Raw genomic sequence first — 20,376 nt, 5'->3', positions numbered from 1 at the left:
GTATGCGCCAAAAATTTTCTTTTAAGTCATAGTTGAAAGCTGGTGTGGTTTGACACTTGAATGGTCAGAGAGAGCTAGGATTTGATCTATAACCAGCTAACGGGTCCAACACTGTACTGCTAGAATAAAACCAAAGTGTAAGAGATACATGGTAGAGCTTCGGAACTATTAGACCCAAGACATCAACTTGTCGTTCTCTTTGTTGCTGACTGCTTGCTGAGTCCAGGATTTTCCAATTTATTTCCGGCAATTACAGTTTCTCTTCTTGCCTCTGCTGCAATGGTCACCAGCTTATGCTGTGCTAATGCAGCACTTTAATTTTCCTGTTTTTGTAGTTTTAAGTGTATGCAGTGCAGGAACCGCATGTGTTTGGAAAGTTGGGCAGGTTGTTCAATACCCAAAATGTGCTAAAATTCCTGCCATCCACCAACAGAATCAGTTACATCCACCTCATGGCTCACTTCCGAATGCACACTCAGGTTAAAGATCAGACGATCGCTTTCATCCGAGGATTCCGGTCCATCATTAACCCCGAGTGGCTCCGTATGTTCTCCACGCCGGAAGTGCAGCGCTTAATTGCTGGAGATAATGCAGAGATTGACCTGGAGGACCTCAAGTAAGGCACTCAACATACGTTTAAGTAAATTGCAGACAGTTTGTTTTCTCTCTGTAATGTCACTGTTGGAACGGGGAGTGAAAGGGGGATATTGTACTGAAGTATTAAAGTGTGGTGTCACGGCTGATGAGGGGCTTGCAGGAGTGATGGGGAACAATGCCTTGGTTTTCCTCGCGCTGCTGTTTCCTTGGCCTCAACTGCATCACCAATGGACAGGCACCAAGCAGGGGCCAGGCATATTCCCAGGGGGAACCACTGGCCCAGGATAATGTGCACACATACTACTTCAGTGGCAAAATGCTTGAACTGTATACAACACTAGATAGGCCACAGCTAAAGTACTGTGTGCAGTTCTGGTCACCACATCACAGGAAAGATGTGATTGCACTAGAGAGGGTACAGAGGAGATTTACGAGGATGTTGCCTGGACTGGAGAATTTTAGCTACAAGGAAAGATTGGATAGATTGGGTTGTTTCTTTGGAATAGAGGAGGCTGAGGGGAGATCTTATTGAGGTGTATAAAATTATGAGGGGCATAGATAGAGTGGACAGGAAGGACCTATTTCCCTTAGCAGAGGGGTCAACAACCAGGGGGCATAGATTTCAAGTAATTGGTAGGTTTAGAGGGTGATGGGAGTTTGGAACTCACTGCCTGTAAGGGTGGTAGACGCAGAAACCCTCACCATATTTAAAAAGTACTTGGATATGCACTTGAAGTGCTGTAACCTACAGGGCTACGGACCAAGAGCTGGAAAGTGGGATTAAGCTGGATAGCTCTTTGTCGGCCGTACTGTAAATTTCTATGATTCTATTACTGAAATGCCCTGGGTGTATGGCTAGTTATTTTTGCTCCTTTGATTCAATAACTTCCCTCAGCCAGCTTGTATTTTAATGTGCTTATTCCTCAATTTGCTATTTGATTTCTTTCTTCCCCCCCCCCCCATAAAACACCTTTAACATGTATTACATTAAATTTGTGATGTATGTCATGCACTCCTTATTTGTTCATCATTGTTCTGTGACACCCAGTCACGCCTGCACACTTCTACCTGTAGATGGAACACTAATGCATTCTTAGGGAAATTCAGCATTCAGAATTTCTGTGGGCAAAGTCACTGGTATTATTGAGATTTGTCACGTACTATAATTTTGTGAGCAAAAGAAGCGCGATGATTATTTGGGGTTTATTTCTGGTCCATGAAGAATAATCACCTTTTTCCCCTACACAGGAAGCACACTGTGTATTATGGTGGTTTCCATGGCAGTCACCGTGTCATTAACTGGCTCTGGGATATTTTAGCTCATGACTTCACGGCAGAAGAACGAGCCATGTTTCTTAAGGTTAGAGTACCTTTGGCAGTTCCTTTTGCCACTTTTAAAAGCTATTCTTTTCCTGTGTCCCTTTTCTGGTATTCTTGTTTCCTTTATTTAGACAGAAGTTGTCGTGTTCCACAGTAAGGGGCAATTTTCTAGGACTCAAACGTGGCCCCAATCGGTCTGATCATGGTCTAGGACCACCTCGGCTCAGTGTTCTGACTGTCTAGACCAGTGCTGTAGAAATGGACCTGAATTCACTTCTGCTGCTTTAATCTACATATCGATTGGGCTAACCAAACTGGTAGCAATGCAGTGGAGGAGGATTTCCTAGAGTGTATTTGGGATGGTTTTCGAGACCAATATGTCGAGGAACCAACGAGAGAGCTGGCCATCCTAGACTGGGTGATGTGTAACAAGAAGGGACTAATTAGCAATCTTGTTGTGCGAGGCCCCTTGGGGAAGAGTAACCATAATATGGTTGAATTCTTTATTAAGATGGAGAGTGACACAGTTAATTCAGAAATTAGGTTCCTGAACTTAAGGAAAGGTAACTTCAACGGTATGAGGTGTGAATTGGCTAGAATAGACGGGCAAAGGACACTTAAAGGGTAAGCAATGGCAAACATTTAAAGATCACATGGATGAACTTCAGCAATTGTACATCCCTGTCTGGAGTAAAAATAAAACGGGGAAGGTGGCTCAACCGTGGCTAACAAGGGAAATTAAGGATAGTGTTAAAACCAAGGAAGAGGCATATAAATTGGCTAAAAAAAGCAACAAACCTGAGGACTGGGAGAAATTTAGAATTCAACAGAGGAGGACAAAGGGTTTAATTAAGAGGGGGAAAATAGAGTATGAAAGGAAGCTTGCAGAGAACATAAAACTGACTGCAAAAGCTTCTATAATTATGTGAAGAGAAAAAGATTAGTAAAGGCAAATGTAGGTCCCTTGCAGTTGGATTCAGGTGAATTTATAATGGGGAACAAAGAAATGGCAGACCAATTGAACAAATACTTTGGTTCTGTCTTCACGAAGGAAGACACAAATAACCTTCCGAATGTACTAGGGGACCAAGGGTCTCGTGAGAAGGAGGAACTGAAGGATATCCTTATTAGGCGGGAAATTGTGTTAGGGAAATTGATGGGATTGAAGACCGATAAATCCTCGGGGCCTGAGAGTCTGCATCCCAGAGTACTTAAGGAAGTGGCCCTAGAAATAGTGGATGCATTGGTGGTCATTTTCCAACAGTCTATCGACTCTGGATCAGTTCCTATGGACTGGAGGGTAGCTAATATAACACCACTTTTTAAAAAAGGAGGGAGAGAGAAAACAGGTAATTATCGACCGGTTAGCCTGACATCAGTAGTGGGGAAAATGTTGGAATCAATCATTAAAGATGAAATAGCAACGCATTTGGAAAGCAGTGACAGGATCAGACCGAGTCAGCATGGATTTATGACAGGGAAATCATGCTTGACGAATCTTCTGGAATTTTTTGAGGATGTAACTAGCAGAGTGGACAGAGTGGACAAGGGAGAACCAGTGGATGTGGTTCATTTGGACTTTCAAAAGGCTTTTGACAAGGTCCCGCACAAGAGATTGGTGTACAAAATCAAAGTATTGGGGGTAATGTACTGACGTGAATAGAGAACTGGTTGGCAGACAGGAAGCAGAGAGTCGGGATAAACGGGTCCTTTTCAGAATGGCAGGCAGTGACTAGTGGAGTGCCGCAGAGCTCAGTGCTGGGACCCCAGCTCTTTACAATGTACATTAACGATTTAGATGAAAGAATTGAGTGTAATATCTCCAAGTTTGCAGATGACACTAAACTGGGTGGCGGTGTGAGCTGTGAGGAGGACGCCAAGAGGCTGCAGGGTGACTTGGACAGGTTAGGTGAGTGGGCAGATGAAGTATAATGTGGATAAATGTGAGATTATCCATTTTGGGGGCAAAAACATGAAGGCAGAATATTATCTGAATGGCGCCAGATTCGGAAAAGGGGTGGTGCAATGAGACCTGGGTGTCATGGTTCATCAGTCTTTGAAAGTTGGCATGCAGGTACAGCAGGTGGTGAAGAAGGCAAATAGTATGTTGGCCTTCATAGCAAGGGGATTTGAGTATAGGAGCAGGGAGGTCTTACTGCAGTTGTACAGGGCCTTAGTGAGGCCTCACCTGGAATATTGTGTTCAGTTTTGGTCTCCTAATCTGAGGAAGGACGTTCTTGCTATTGAGGGAGTGCAGCCAAGGTTCACCAGACTGATTCCAGGGATGGCTGGACTGACATATGAGGAGAAACTGGATCAACTGGGCCTTTATTCACTGGAGTTTCGAAGGATGAGAGGGGATCTCATAGAAACGTATAAGATTCTGACGGGACTGGACAGGTTAGATGCGGGAAGAATGTTTCCGATGTTGGGAAGTCCAGAACCAGGGGACACAGTCTTTGGATAAGGGGTAGGCCATTTAGGACTGAGATGAGGAGAAACTTCTTCACTCAGAGTTGTTAACCTGTGGAATTCCCTGCCGCAGAGAGTTATTGATGCCAGTTCCTTGGATATATTCAAAAGGGAGTTAGATATGGCCCTTACGGCTAAAGGGATCAACGGGTATGGAGAGAAAGCAGGAAAGGGGTACTGAGGGAATGATCAGCCAGGATCTTATTGAATGGTGGTGCATGCTCGAAGGGCCGAATGGCCTACTGCTGCACCTACTTTCTATATTTTCTATGTTTCTAACCCCAATCAGCATCAGCCAAAATATTATACGAACTTTAATACTGTACAATAGCCATATTTTGTGCAAGTGTAGTCTCTCATACTGACTTGTATGTGACTCAGTTTCCTTTACGGGAGCTGGAGTCTACACTTTAAGCCTGATTAGGACTGCTGCCTTGCAGCATTATTGAAGAAGAATTTACACATGTCTAACTTGTTTATATATTCTGTGGATATTCTACCGGTTCCCACCACGATTTCACAGTTTTGACTGAGCTTGCTGGGTGAGGAGCAAAATGCTGATTGGCACCTGGGAACTCCACAAGGAATGAAAAACCACTCAGGAAGTTATGCTGGATCTCTAACATGTAGGAGGCCAACCTATAACACAGCAGTGGCACTGCCCTGGGAACAACGTATGCCTGTATTTTCAATTCCAAGAGGAATTTGGAGAGGGGGGAAAATCAGATGGAAGAAGACTACCTTGTATAAGTCTGCCTTGTAAGGGAAATTGAGTGGGCTCCACAATTTCAGTAAAGGTAATAATAGTTAGAAAAATAGATTGAACCCTATTGCGAACCTCCCTAGTTTCAGCTGTGGCTCAGTGGATAGCTCACTTGTCTCTGGGTCAGAAGGTCGAGGGTTCAAGTCCCACTCCAGGGACTTGAGCACATAAATTTAGGCTGACACGGTGCAGTGCTGAGGGAGTGCTGCACTGTCGGAGGTGTCATCTTTCGGATGAAACGTTAAACCGAGACCACGTCTGCTCTCTCGGATGGACATAAAAATGCCACGGCACTATTTCGAAGAAGAGCAGGGGAGTTATCCCAGTGTCCTGGGCCAATATCTATCCCTCAAATCAACATAACAAAAACAGATTACCTGGTCATTATCACTTTGCTGTTTATGGAAGCTTGCTGTGTTGGCTGCCGCGTTTCCCACATTACAACAGTGACTACACTCCAAAAGTACTTTATTGGCTGTAAAGCACTTTGAGATGTCCGGTGGTCGTGAAAGGCGCTATATAAATGCAAGGTGTTCTTTCTTTTCCAGTGACTGGGGTGATTCCAAGGACAGCCACGCTTGAAGTAATGCAGCACAATTAACTGAGGCTTTGTTTCTTCCTTGTCTCCTTTTCCAGTTTGTAACAAGCTGTTCTCGGCCACCACTCCTGGGCTTTGCCTACCTCAAACCTCCCTTCTCCATTCGCTGTGTGGAGGTGTCAGATGATCAGGTAAGTTATATTTTAATTTCCTTTTTTATTCCTCATGCCCAATTTTTTCACGTCTCCTGAAGATGCTGATTTATTCTGGGGTACAGTTCCATAAGCACCTGCAGGCCCTTCTCTAACTGGTCTTTCTTCATCTGTGAGCTCAGACGGTGAGTATCAGCAGGTTTACTCAACCATGCAAGGTATTGCAGCCGAATCCAATAACGCACATATGCCGGAGATCATTGGATAGTGATCAGTATAGAATTAGAAGTTTGCAGCACAAAAGGAGGCCATTCGGCCCATCGTGACCATGCCGGCTGAAAAAGTGCTGTCCAGCCTAATCCCACTTTCCAGTTCTTGGTCCATAGCCCTGTAGGTTACGGCTCTTTAAGTGCACATCCAAGTACTTTTTAAATGCAGTGAGGGTTTCTGCCTCTACCACCCTTTCAGGCAGGGAGTTCCATACCCCCACCACCCTCTGGGTGAAAAATGTTCTCCTCAACTCCCCTTTAATCCTTCTACCAATTACTTTAAAACTCTGCCCCCTGGTTATTGACCTTGCTGCTCAGGGAAATAGGTCCTTCCTATCCTCTCTATCTAGGCCCCTCATAATTTTATACACCTCAATTAAGTCTCCCCTCGGCCTCCTGTGTTCCAAAGAAAGCAACCGCAGCCTATCCAATCTTTCCTTATAGCTAACTGGGAGTCCTGGCTGACGTTTCTCTTCCTAGCTAAGGTGCACAAAGCCAATTGCAGCAACTTCCTTCTGCCGCTTCAACTAAGATCAGTTAATTCAACAGGACCGGATTGAACGTGGGACACTGCAGGGCACAGTTACAAACACAGCCAATATATATATTGGAAGCCACGGTTTAGGAGTTAAGCTGCGTTTGTGTTTCAGGATACCGGAGATACACTGGGCAGCGTGCTGCGGGGTTTCTTCACCATCCGCAAAAAGGAACCAGGTGGTCGGCTGCCAACCTCTTCCACCTGCTTCAACCTCCTGAAACTTCCGAACTACAGCAAGAAGAGCATCCTGCGGGAGAAACTCCGCTATGCAATCAGTATGAACACCGGATTCGAGCTCTCCTAGCCACCGTGGAAAGGACGTGGGTGTGCATACACCCTTGTGCACGTACGCAGCTGTGCACCGCACAGGCCTGCTGTGGGCGGAGCATCCTTGCCGCTCTGAGAAATCGAAATGACGCTTCAGCAACAGCAATGAATCATTTTGATTTTAAGACCGTTGTGTGTTTCAGGGTAAAGCTGAGTGACCAAGGCTCTCGTCACTTGTTGGATTCACTTCCCTAAAGGGGCATACGTTTAAATCCATTGCCAATGTCGACCTTTTGAGTGAATCAAAATACAGTTGAACTGACCTCCTGAGTGAGGTGTGGGCTGTCTGATTCAGGGTGTCCGAATTCCAGCTTTATCTTTGTTTACACGGCCTAATAATTAAGAGGCTACATTAACACTTCTTACACAACACTGCATCCAGGATTACAATGTTATAGATTCCTTTAAGGATACTGTGAAGAAATGTTGTAGAGTTCCTACATTTTGCAAATTATACACTATCACATTAATGTAAAATGTGTTGAAAATTACTTTTAGCAGATGTTTCTCGAAGGACAGGAGGGAAACGTGCTACGAAAGCAGAAAGGTATTGCAGTACCATGTGTTGTTTGATTATAATAGTTTTGGCAAAGTTGTTTCCATCTGGTTCCCTCCTTCCTCCACTACCACTCGAGACACACCGAGCCTGGATCTAGTATGATATTTATCATTGTAGAATGGGTGGTGAATCAATGCAGGTGATCAAGTCATTAATGAACAAGCACCTTTTATTTCCGTCCTCCCTCCCCTCCCACCCCTCATCCCCCTGGCTTGTTGATTTGTGGAGCTGCTGAATTATCTGAAAGAAGGCAAATTCTAATACTTGAGTTCCGGCTGTAGCATTGGACTTTGGCACAAACAATACTGTATTATGTCAGTTTTATTTTCCCTTTGTTTTGCCAAATGAAGTCTGGATAAAGTGGGACTGTATAGAGAATGTTGGCAGGCCGCCAAATCACAAGGATTTCACTGGATTCAGATTAACTCCCGTGTTTATCTTCATCAACTTATCCCCAAGATTGGATTTCTGTCTTAAACTCTGATCCAGCATTATTTATAATTTGTAGTATATATTCAATATTTAATGTAAAATAACCTTTTTTAATGGGCTTTGATGATGACGCAAGGAATTTGACAACTGCGTGGTCTCGCATATCGCGGGAGATGAAATTTTTGTGTAATAGCAAATTATTTTGGATAGTAAGTTAGAAAAGTTTACTATACCTGTACACTAAAGTAATTTATGACTAACCTATGTGAACTTCTCAGGCATTGCTGTATATTGTATTTTAAGCAGGTTTATCCATTGATGCCAATTAATAAAAACATGTTCCCCACTTATTGTTTTAATTCACAATATCTCTCCCTGAGACTTGGGATTTTAACAAGGTGACGTATAGTGTTCAAGTGACAGCAACGCTGGAATTAAAACCTAATTAATCACAACACATGACACACAAGCTCCAGAATCGTAAATGAGGATTGCTTACTGTGGGAGCAAATGGTGTTCCTAGATTTGGATTAACATTATTTCAAAATCCTGATCCGTGTGTCCAAGGGGGAATTAGATTAGTAAAAATGGGTCCACGTGATCAGTGTTTCTGTATTGTAATGCACTGACCTATTAGGGGTGAGAGAAATTAAACATGAATATGCAGTGTTAATTTCTTTTGGAGTGGGAAGTTAGGAAATCTGCTAAAGGTTTCTCTGTGGAGAAAGTGAGGTTTGTCTTTTTTGTCCTTGGACTGAGGATGCTCTACCCCTACTGATGAAGGGAAAGGATGTTTGCGTTCATTTTTAAAAATGTAAATTACATACAATGACTGACAGGTAAAGACTCTGGTCCATTGAGCCTGTCCCACACAATTGCGATACCTTGTGTATCACAACATATACACTCCACCCCACCCCAAACCATGTGGTCTCCTGGGAGAGGCAAAAAAAACATTTTTAAAAAAACCCAGGCCACTTTGAGGAAGAGTAAAATTGTGGGAAATTCCTCTCTGACCTATCTAGGCGATCGCTACTAGTCCAAGAAATTAGCCAATGTTTGGCTAGATTACAACTCTGGGGTAAACCATGAATAAGACCATACTGATGTTAACTGGTGTGGTTGCTGTCTGAAACACGGTATGCAGCAGCTAGCTATAATGTGTGCAGTTTATTGGAGGAAGGGTGTGTTCTGGCAGAATGAGTTTGAAATTGAAACAGTACTGGATGATTGGCAGACTTTGAGGACAGGTAGCATCCTCTTCCTGGACCATAGAATCAGAACAAGACAGCACAGGAGGCCATTCGGCCCATTGTGCCTGCACTGGCTCTTTGAAAGTGCTGTCCCAATTAGTCCCACTCTCCTGCCAGTTGATTGTGAAGCCACCACGGCTACCCGTTGGTACGTAGACAGCGGAAGGAGCGTGCGTCACCCAGGCTCCCCACCCACCCGTTCCGTCAACCACCGTTTGCCCTACCTGTGACAGAGACTGTAGGTCCCGCATTGGACTCCTCAGTCACCTGAGAACTCACTTTTAGAGTGGAAGCAAGTCATCCTCGACTCCGAGGGACTGCCTATGATGATGATGCCTCTCCTACTCTTTTCTCCCTAGCCTTGCTATTCAATGCCTATTTGAAAGTTATTATTGAATCTGCTTACACCACCCTTTCAGTCAGTGCATTCCTGATCATAACTCTGCATAAAATCTTGCCTCTGCTTCTTTTGCCAAACACTTCAAATCTACATCCTCTGTCTACTGACCCTACTGGCACTGGAAACATTACATCATATATACGACAGAAACAGGCCATTAGGTCCAACCAGTCCACGCCCGCGTTTATGCTCCATCCGAGCCTCCTCCTGTCTTTCCTCATCTAAAGCTATCAGCATAACTCTCTATTCCCTTCTCCCCCATATGCTTGTCTAGCCTCCCCTTAAATGCATCGATACTATTCGCTTCAACCACTCCCTGTGGCAGCGAGTTCCACATTCTCATCGCTCTTTGGGTAAAGAATTTATCTGAATTCCCTGTTGGATTTCTTGGTCATTTATTTTATATTGATGGCCTCTAGTTATGCTATTCCCCACAAGTGGAAACATTCTCTATCCACTCTATTATCAAAGCTTTTCATAATTTTAAAGACTTCTATTAGGTCACCCCTCAGCCTTTTTTCAAGACAAAAGAGACCCAGCCTGTTCATCCTTTCCTGATATGTATACCCTCGCATTTCTGGTATCATCCTTGTAAATATTCTCTGTACCCTCTCCAGTGCCTCTATATCCTTTTTCAGCCTTGAGCTGTCTGTAATGCTGTTTTGCTGTTCCCGCATTGGGTGGTTGTTTAAGGCTCAAACGCCCTGCACTTGCAATCTATTAGCTCTTGGGTCTCCTGATCATTCTCATCAAACCAGTCCTGGTGCTTCCTGGTTGAGTAACCGAGTGTCCCTTTGCAGGCACTATGGAGGCCTGGAGGGCAGACCAAGCGCTGTGGGCATTCTGTGTCTCGGGGTTGTCAAGGCACACCAGGCTAGTTGTGAGGCGCTGGCTGTATAGGGCTCTCTTAGCTGGGTCCTTAAGTGCTCCGGCATTGACTTTTTTGCGACACTGCTTCTATTGCTCCCTCCAATTTGGGGCTATGTTGAAGTCGATGATGGATCGGATTAGGCGGTGGTCCGTCCAGCAGTCGTCGGCTCCTGTCATGGCGCGGGTGATGCGCACATCCTTGTGATCGCTGCCTGGTCCAACAAAAAACCCGGGACCTAAAGAACAGGTAGTGGATGAAGAAAGTACAGGAGATACAGCAGCTGGCCGACAACCATGATGTGCAAGGAGTCTTCATCGCAGTCAAGGCCACCTACAGGCCAAACGCCCAAGGCCCCACCCCACTGCTGGCCAAGAATGGGGAAACACTCATCAAGGACACCGAGGCAGTCAGGGCCCACTGGAAGGAGCACTTCGAAGATCTCAATCGAGACTCTGCCTTTGACTCGAGTGTTCTCGACTCCATGCCGCAGCATGCCACTCGCCACCACTGAGACCCCAACACTGCACGAGGTAGAAAAAGCCATAAGATAGCATAAAAACAAAATCCCTGCGGACAGAATCCCTGCTGAGGCATTGAAGTATGGCGGAGAGGCACTGCTGGTACGAATACACGACCTCATCTCTATCATCTGGAGGGAGGAGAGCATGCCATGGGGATCTCAGAGATGCAGTAATCGTGACCATCTTTAAAAAAGGGGACAAGTCTGACTGCGGCAACTACAGAGGAATCTCCCTGCTATCAGCAACTGGGAAAGTCATCGCTAGAGTTCGCCTCACCCGTCTTCTCCCTGTGGCCGAGGAGCTCCTCCCGGAGTCACAACGGGGCACAACAGACATGATTTTTGCAGTGTGACAGCTACAGGAAAAATGCAGAGAACAAAGCCAGTCTTTATACATGGCCGCCTTTGACCTTACAAAGGCCTTTGACACTGTCAACTGCGAGGGTTTATGGAGTGTCCTCCTCCGTTTCGGATGCCTCCCAAGTTCGCCACCATCCTCCGCCTGCTCCACGACGACATGCAAGCAGTGTTCCTTACCAACGGATCCATCACAGACCCAATTCAAGTCTGGACTGGGGTCAAACAGGGCTGCATCATCGCCCCAACCCTCTTCTCAATCTATCTCGCTGCCATGCTCCACCTCAGTCAACAAGCTCCCCACTGGATAGGGACTAAACTACAGAATCAGTGGGAACCTGTTCAACCTGCGCCGTCTCCAGGCCAGATCTAAGACCACCCCAACCTCTGTCGTCGAGCTACAGTACGCGGACGACGCCTGCGTCTGCGCACATACAGAGGCCGCACTCCAGGACATAGTCGACGTATTCACTGAGGCGTACGAAAGCATAGGCCTTACACTAAACATCCATAAGACACAGGTCCTCCACCAGCCTGTCCTCGCCACACAGCACTGTCCTCCAATCATCAAGATCTACGGCGTGGCCCTGGACACCGTGGACCACTTCCCATATCTCGGGAGCCTCCCTATCAACAAGAGCAGGCATCAACGACGTGATTCAACACTACCTCCAGTGCACCAGTGCAGCCTTCGGTCGCCTGAGGAAAAGAGTGTTTGAAGACCAAACTGCCACCAAGCTCATGATCTACAGGGCTGCAGTAACACCTGCCCTCCTGCATGGCTCAGAGACGAGCACCATGTACAGTAGACACCTCCAAGTTGCTGGAGAAATATCACCAAAGATGCCTCCGCAAGATCCTACAAATCCCCTGGGAGGACTGGCGCAGCAACTTCAGCATCCTCACTCAGGCTAACATACCCAGCATTGAAGCACTGACCACACTCGATCAGCTCCGCTAGGCAGGCCACATAGTCCACATGCCAGACACGAGACTCCCAAAGCAAGTGCTCTACTTGGAGCTCCTTCATGGCTTACGAGCCAAAGGTGGGCAGCGGAAACGTTCCAAGGACATCCTCAAAGCTTCCCTGATAAAGTGCAACATCCCCACCGACACCTGGGAGTCCCTGGCCCAAGACCGCCCTAAGTGGAGGAAGTACAGCTGAGAGGGCATTGAGCACCTCGAGTCTCAACACCGAGAGTATGCAGAAATCAAGCGCAGACAGCGGAAAGAGCGTGCGGCGAACCAGTCCCATCCATCCTTTCCCTCAACGACTCTCTGTCTCACCTGTGACAGAGACTGTGGCACTCGTATTGGACTGTTCAGCCACAAAAGAACTCACTTCAGGAGTGGAAGCAAGTCTTCCTCGATTCCGAGGGACTGCCTATAATGATGAAGATGATCCTTTTTACAATATGGCAACCAGAACTATAGTGTAACCAAGGTCCGATACAGGTTTAGCATAACTTTCCCATTTTTCAATTCTGTACCTCCTAGAAATAAACCGTAGTTCTTGGTTTGCTTTTTTATAGCCTTACTACCCTGTATCTCAACTTTGTGATTTGTGTATTTGTACTCCGAGATCCCCTTGTTCCTCTACCCCACCTAGACATGCACCCTCCCAAGTAATAAGTGACCTTCCTATTCTTCCTACCAAAATGAAATGCCATACATTTATCTGTGTTGAACTTCATTTGCCAATTATATGCTCAGTCTGAAAGTTTATTCATGACCACCTGTAATTTGTTGCAGTCCTCCTCAGTATTGACTATCGCCCAAGAAACAGTCTCCTTATTTACTCAAAACCCTTAAAACTATATTGACATTGAAGCAAAATTTGAGAAGTCAATTACTTTCAAGAAACTTATTTTTAAAGACATTATACCCACAATAAACACAACTATTACATTACTCTGACATTTGGGGGAGTGAGTGGTGAAATGGATTAGCACTTTAACAGTAGGACACCAATTCCCTGCTCAGCACTAATTTAACCGTGGCTCCTGCAGGTTACCATCACTAAAGTAAATAAATTTTTCTGATGAATTATGAAGAATGTACCTCCTGTATTCAATCATGTGACTTTCAGACAATTAAAGCCCTGCTCATTGCAACAGAAGCTTTAACCTGCCTCTCACTGAGGCCCTCGAGTAAACCAATCCTGTTTCTTTTTATTCGTTCCGGGATGTGGGCATAGCTGGAAAGACCAGCATTTATTGCCCATCCTTAATTGCCCTTGAGAAGGTGGTGGTGAGCCGCTGACTTGAACCACTGCAGTCCTTGTGAAGGTGCTCCCACTGCTTTTAGGGAGGGAGTTCCAGGAATTTAACCCAGCGACGATGAAAGAATGATGATATACTTCCAAGTCAGGATGGTGTGTGACTTGGAGGGGAACTTGCAGGTGAAGGTGCTCCCATGCGCCTGCTGCCCTTGTCCTTCTAGTTTGGGAGGTGCTGCCAAAGAAGCCTTGGCAAGTTGCTGCAGTGCATCTTATAGAGGGTACACACTGCAGCCACGGTGCATTGGTGGTGGAAGGAGTGAATGTTTAAGGTGATGGATGGGGTGCCAATAAGAACAAGAAGTAGGAGCAGGAGTAGGCCGTTTGGCCCATCGAGCCTGCTCCGCCATTCAATAAGATCATGGCAGATCAGATCATGGACTCAGCTCCACTTCCATGCCCGCTCCCCATAACCCTTTATTCCCTTATCGCTCAAAAATGTCTATCTCCACCTTGAATATATTCAGTGACCCAGCCTCCACAGCTCTCTGGGGCAGAGAATTCCATAGATTTACAACCCTGAGAAGAAATTTCTCCTCATCTCAGTTTTAAATGTGTGGCCCCTTATTCTGAGATTATGGCCCCTAGTTTTAGTTCCCCTATGAGTGGAAATATCCTTCGCGAGCCCCCTCATTATCTTATATATTTCAATAAGATAACCTCTCATGCTTCTGAACTCCAATGTGCATAGGCCCAACCTACTCAACCTATCCTCATAAGTCAACCCCCTCATCTCCAGAATCAACCTAGTGAACCTTCTCTGAACAGCCTCCAATACAAATATATCCTTCCTTAAATAAGGAGTCCAAAACTGTACGCAGTACTCCAGGTGTGGCCTCACCAATACCCTGTACAGTTGTAGCAGGACTTCTCTGCTTTTATACTCTGTCCCCCTTGCAATAAAGGTCAACATTCCATTTGCCTTCCTGATTATTTGCTGTACCTGCATACTAACTTTTTGTGTTTTATGCACAAGGGCCCCCAGGTCTCTCTGTACTGCAGCTCTTTGCAATTTTTCTCCATTTAAATTATAATTTGCTTTTTTATTATTTCTGCCAAAGTGGATAACCTCACATTTTCCCACATTATACTCCATCTGCCAAATTTTTGCCCACTCACTTAGCCTGTCTATATCCCTTTGCAGATTTTTTGTGTCCTCACAATTTGCTTTCCTCCCCATCTTTGTATCATCAGCCAACTTGGCTACATTACACTTGGTCCCTTCATCCAAGCCATTAATATAGATTGTAAATAGTGAGGACCCAGCACTAATCCCTGCAGCCCCCCACTAGTCACTGCCAACCAGAAAATGACCCGTTTATCCTGACTCTCTCAAGTGGGCTGTTTTGTCCTGGGGGGTGTTGAGCTTCTTAAATGTTGTTGGTGCTGCACTCATCCAGACAAGTGGAGAGTATTCCATCACAATACTGAGTTGTGCCTTGTAGATGGTGGAAAGGCTTTGGGGAGTTAGGAGGTGAGACACTCGCCGCAGAATACCCAGCCTCTGACCTGTCCTTATTGCCAGTGTTTATGGGGCTGGTCCAGTTAAGTTTCTAGTCAATGGTGACCCCCCCTGGCGGTTGATAGTAGGGGATTCAGTGATGGTAATGTTGTTGAATAACAAGGGGAGGTGGTTAGACTCTCGCTTGTTGGAGATGGTCATTGCCTGGAACTTGTGGCGCGAATATAACTTGCCACTTATCAGCCCAAGCGTGAATGTCATCCAGGTCTTGCTGCATGCGGGCATGGACTGCTTCATTTTCTGAGGAGTTGCGAATGGAACTGAACACTGCAATCATCAGCAAATATCCCCACTTCTGACCTTATGTTGGAGGAAAGGTCATTGATGGAGCAGCTGAAGATGGTTGGGTCTAGGACACTGTCCTGAAGAACTCCTGCACCGATGGCCTGAGGCGGTGATGACTGACCTCAACAACCACAACCATCTTCCTTTGTGCTTTGTATGGCTCCAGGCAGTGGAGAGTTTTCCCCAATTCCCATTGACTTCAATTTTACTAGTGCTCCTTGGTGCCACACCCATCCATGTTTGGACCAAGGCTGTATTGAGGAATGGAGCCGAGCAGTCCTGGCAGAACCCAAACTGAGCAGCGGTAAGCAGGTTATTGGTAAGTACCACTCGCTAGCACTGTCGACGACACCTTCCATCACTTTACTGATGATTGAGGTGAGGTGAATGAAAGTCAGGCAGTGGTCTGTTTTTTTTTATGTAGGAACAGGGGTAGGCTGTTCAGCCCATTGAACCATTTAATTAGATCAGGCGGATCTGTATCTTAACATTTACCCAGACAATTTTGTACTGCTTTCTAAGCTACGGTTATGCCAGTGATTGGGCTCTTAATCCCCACGTAACAGACACACCATGTAGCCCCTTTACATAGGAATGAACATAGGAATAGGCCATTCAGCCCCTCAAGCCCATTCCACCATTCAATTGGCTGATCTGTATCTTAACTCTATCTACTCACCATGGTTCTGTAACCATTACCTAACAAAAATCTGTCACTCAGTTTTGAAATTTTCAATTGACCCCCAGCCTCAACAGCTTTTTGGGGGAAAAGTTCTAGATTTCCACTACCCTTGGTGTGAAGTGCCATCACCCCTGAACAACCTGGCCCCCTTATTCTGGACTCTCCCACCAGAGGAAATCGTTTCTCTGTCTACCCTTATCAAATCCTTCAATCATCTTAAAACACCTCAATTATATCACCACTTAATTTTTTTTAATATTCATTCTGGGATGTGGGCATCACTGGCAAGGCCAGCATTTATTGCCCATCCCCCCCAAGGGCCTTGGGAAGGTTCTTCTATACTCCAGAACAAAAGCCGTGTCTATGTAACCATTCCTCCTAATGTAACTGTTTTCAGCTCAGTATCTGATGACCCTACCCACTCAGATACAGTCTAACCAGAGCTTTATACAACTCTACCATAACTTCTACTCCTTTGTAGTCCAGTCCCCTTGAGATGAAGACCAATGTTCCAGTTGCCTTTTAAATGTGTTTTTCATATTTCTCCACAGTTGTTAGCTTATCATTTACAAGCTTATGGTCTTCTTTGAATATTAAAGTGCTGTTTTTCCAAAAGTCAGGATTACAATAAACCCAGTTGCTTATCCAACGCTAGGTATTCAGACTGCTCATTCTCAGTCATGACTTGAGGCGATTCCTTGTCTTTTTCACTTATTACGCTAGCGCCAGCATTATTCCAACACTGTTTGCAAATGGCACTTCATCTTCCAGGCAGCAGCAAAATAGGTTCCACAAGTAAAATGGCTATCAACTTGAAACTATAATCTTGTATACAGAAGCTCTGATGTCAGTGTTGCAATTAAAATATCTTATTTCTGTAACATGATAAAAGAAAAATCAGCATATTTTCTGTCCCTAACTATAACAATGATTTTTAAACTCCTGCAGTATTGAAAGTGTTGCAATCCAGTTCAGTTGTAGATGGCAAGAGGTATTTCCTATAACAAATGATCCCAGGCTTGAGCACCCGAGTTCATTTACATGGGCTGCTTGAACACATTCTTGGTATATCCATCCAAATTGGTGTTTAATTCACATCAAACTTCAGGCCAGTTTTTGCAACATCAATCGGGCACAGCACCATCAAGGATTTAAAGTCCAGAATGTTGCAGAACTTTGTCACCTGTGCTAATGAGCGAACACTTGGGTTTGTGCTTATGCTGTTCTAGCTGCACTTGCCCATTTCAAACTGCAAGATATACAATTTCAAGCTTCCTAAAGCTTTTTGACCACCAGCTCATTTGCTGGAGTCCCCCGTCAAAACAAATTATTGAAGGTGCTTTTGAACAACACCAGAGCCTTGGGATTGTGGCTACTGCTTCTCATTTTTCCTGTTAATGGCACTTTACAAAACCACCTCCTTCAGGAACTCATGATCGTTGATCAATAAGCTGAACAGCAACCAAAGTGGAAGGGATTTTACAACTGACCTTGGTCTCAAGCGGAGGGAAAAAATTGCTTATTTACTTAAAGCATAGGAATTCTTTTTATTCACTTTCAGTTCAGTACAAGTCACCAGAGGAAATTAAAGACAGACAGAATGAACTCAGTAATGAATCAACACTAAAAGACATCTCAAGAAACAGTACAATGGTTACTTAGCAACACTGATTACATTCAACGGATTGTGGGAAACACCAACCAGGATATCTATAGTATCTGAAAATGATGAGCTTCCACCCAAAGGTTAACCTGCTTTTATCTTTCAGATGCAGATGGATCTGATTTATTTCCAGTATTTTCTATTTTTAAAGCAGATTGTAGATTTATTCAAGTATCATAATGCATCCATATATTTAAGAACAGCAGACAGGATCTCTAATATTACTACCTCCCCTCAGCCATGTTGAGAGCAAAAGTCTGATGCGCCCCACTTTGAACAAGTGACACTTGATGTTGCTGCCTAATTCCCAGTGGCTCGCCACAGACAGATCGGAAATAGGCCACTCTCTCCACCTTCTGGATAGTTATATTGTGCAGAGCAGGAAGACAGTGAGGAAGAGAAGAAATAAAACAGCTTGTTGGGGGAAAAGACCGGGAAGTGCAGTGGATTCACTGTCCTTTCGTCTAAGACAGAGTTGTAAATTTATTGTTAATGGAGTGAAAGATCCTCTTCTGCTGAGAGTTCAGGATCACTGGTTTGGTGGTCTCAGCCACAGTTCTTACTAGGCAGGAGTCACAACTCAAAGCCAATTGGGGAAAAATTAGCACTATATTTGCAAGCTCCAAGAGGCCCCAAGCATGACTGATGAGAGAACTGGAAACGACACACTGCTGCGAGAACGAGTGTCCTTCTGAAGCTGGGTTGAGTGACCAGAGTAAAGAAAACCCAACTCTACATTTACCTCCTCCTGTGCCCAACCTCAGAGCACGGGGTGCTGACAGAGTGCCAACAATGGAGCGACTTTCTCTCCCGCAGCTGATAAAAATGTTAATGTACTTTTCATGGGAAATGCCTTGGTACAAAAAATGTAAGGGGGGGGGAATTATTTGAACATGACTTGGTAGCACATACACCTCAAGTGACAAGTGTGAGTGTCACTCAGAATGGATTGATTTTGTACAGGATGTTGAGCACACATGCACCAATAATTAGCTGTGGCCAGCTTTCCGTTACATGCCCTTTTCATCCAAAAACACAGGATCAAAGATTGCTCACAAAGTGCTTTAGTTATGTAAAAGTGCAGCTGGCAGCACAAACATCATTTTGCCATCGACTACACTGGGAAATATAAGAGCACTGACCAACTTTGATCCAGCGACAGAAATCCATTTTTCCACAAATGAGGAAGCACAATGCCAGGTGGCCAGAATAGCACCAATCTTCTGAAATCAGAAATACAAAGCAAGCCACCCATTTAAAAGCCCCAAATACCTTTGCCACTGATGCAAAGAAAATATTTATTTACAACTGTAAAAAGGTAGAACACGCAGACAGCAACCGTGCTAGTCTTCATTTGTCCTCTTGTAAACGTGCTCCTTTTTGCCTTCCTTCATAGCAGCATACCGTGCCAACATGAACAGGTAGTCACTCAGCCTGAGGAAACAGGTAAAACCAGAGGGTGCCGATCACTGCAGTAGAGTAAAACATTCTAGATTGACAAGGTACAGTTCTGTGACCAAGGACAGATCATTGTCAGGGAATGTGATCTGCCCACATTCTGAACTTCACCTCAGTAGGTGAGATTTTCACAAGGAAGCTGCTTATTTAACAAGTGCTTTGGCAAAGTTTAAGGGGGACAGATAAGTAGAGAGGGAGAGAAACTATTTCTGCTGGTTGGGGAGTCTAGGACTAGGGGCCATAGTCTAAAAATTAGAGCAAGACCTTTCAGCGAAGTTAGGAAACACTTCTATGTGTAAAGGGTGGTAGAAGTTTGGAACTCTCTTCTGCAAACGGAAATTGATGTTAGGTCAATTGTTCATTTTAAATCGGAGATGGATAGATTTGTGTTAACCAAAGATATTAAGGGAGATGATGCAAAGGTGGGTATATGGAGTTAGGTCACAGAGCAGCCATGATCTCACTGAATGGTGGAACAGGCTCAATGGCCTACTCATGTTCCTATGCACTTCAGTTCATTTTGTGTGTTTTAAATCCAATTGCCCTACTCCCCACATTTGTTCTCCTCTCGAAGGTTCTTGATGTGCCCAAAAGCCCTCTGACAGATGCCATTCTTCCAGTGACTGGGTGAGCAACTGTTCAGCGATTGATCCTATTCTCAGCCAATGTCCACACACATTTCTAGCAAGAGACACTGAACAGCAATTACTAGTTTGATGGACAAAGAAGCCAAATATAAAGCCCCGATCACTGCCTAGCTAAGATCAGCTATATGTAAGACCCTTAAGTGAAAGGAGCTAGAGACATTCTCAAACCTAACACCTGGTGGCCACAAGCCAACAGTAATAAAGCATACGGGATCCTGGGAAGTTGCTGGAGCAGAGAAAGCTAACAGGAGATTTGATAGATGTGTTTACAATCATGAAAGATTCAGATAGAGTAACTAAAGAGAAACTGTTTTCAATGGCTGAAGGGTCGATAACAAGAGGGCACAGATTTAAGGTGATTGGCAAAAGAACCAGACACATGAGGAAAAACCTTTTAATGCAACGAGTCGTTCGGATTTGGAACGCACTGCCTGATAAGGCTACTATTTAATCTGTATCCACCGCCCTCAGAG

General features: G+C 44.8%; 2 protein-coding genes across 6 annotated transcripts in view; one reads left to right on the top strand and one right to left on the bottom strand.

The window, feature by feature from the left end:
- Positions 1-8,313, top strand: part of ube3b (ubiquitin protein ligase E3B) — a 62,282-nt gene extending 53,969 nt beyond the window's left edge. For all 4 annotated transcript variants that reach the window (XM_070887986.1, XM_070887990.1, XM_070887987.1 and 1 more), the window contains 4 exons: positions 434-616; positions 1,846-1,957; positions 5,789-5,881; positions 6,762-8,313. In XM_070887986.1, coding sequence (XP_070744087.1) covers positions 434-616; positions 1,846-1,957; positions 5,789-5,881; positions 6,762-6,953 — 580 coding nt within the window. In that variant the 3' untranslated portion in view covers positions 6,954-8,313. The remainder of the gene's footprint in view (positions 1-433; positions 617-1,845; positions 1,958-5,788; positions 5,882-6,761) is intronic.
- The window catches only part of mmab (metabolism of cobalamin associated B), a 62,432-nt gene that overhangs the window by 19,375 nt on the left and 22,681 nt on the right, over positions 1-20,376 (bottom strand). The window contains exon 9 of one of the 2 annotated variants that reach the window (XM_070887991.1): positions 17,679-19,232. The exons of the other annotated variant lie outside the window; for it this stretch is intronic. Coding sequence (XP_070744092.1) covers positions 19,142-19,232 — 91 coding nt within the window. The 3' untranslated portion in view covers positions 17,679-19,141. Of the gene's footprint in view, positions 1-17,678; positions 19,233-20,376 lie in introns of those variants that run through there. 2 annotated transcript variants of the gene reach the window in all.

This window comes from Pristiophorus japonicus, chromosome 8 (genome assembly GCF_044704955.1).
Source record: "Pristiophorus japonicus isolate sPriJap1 chromosome 8, sPriJap1.hap1, whole genome shotgun sequence".
NCBI lineage: Eukaryota > Metazoa > Chordata > Chondrichthyes > Pristiophoridae > Pristiophorus > Pristiophorus japonicus.
Note: the sequence above shows the minus strand (reverse complement) of the source record. Positions and strands in the feature narration are given on the sequence as shown.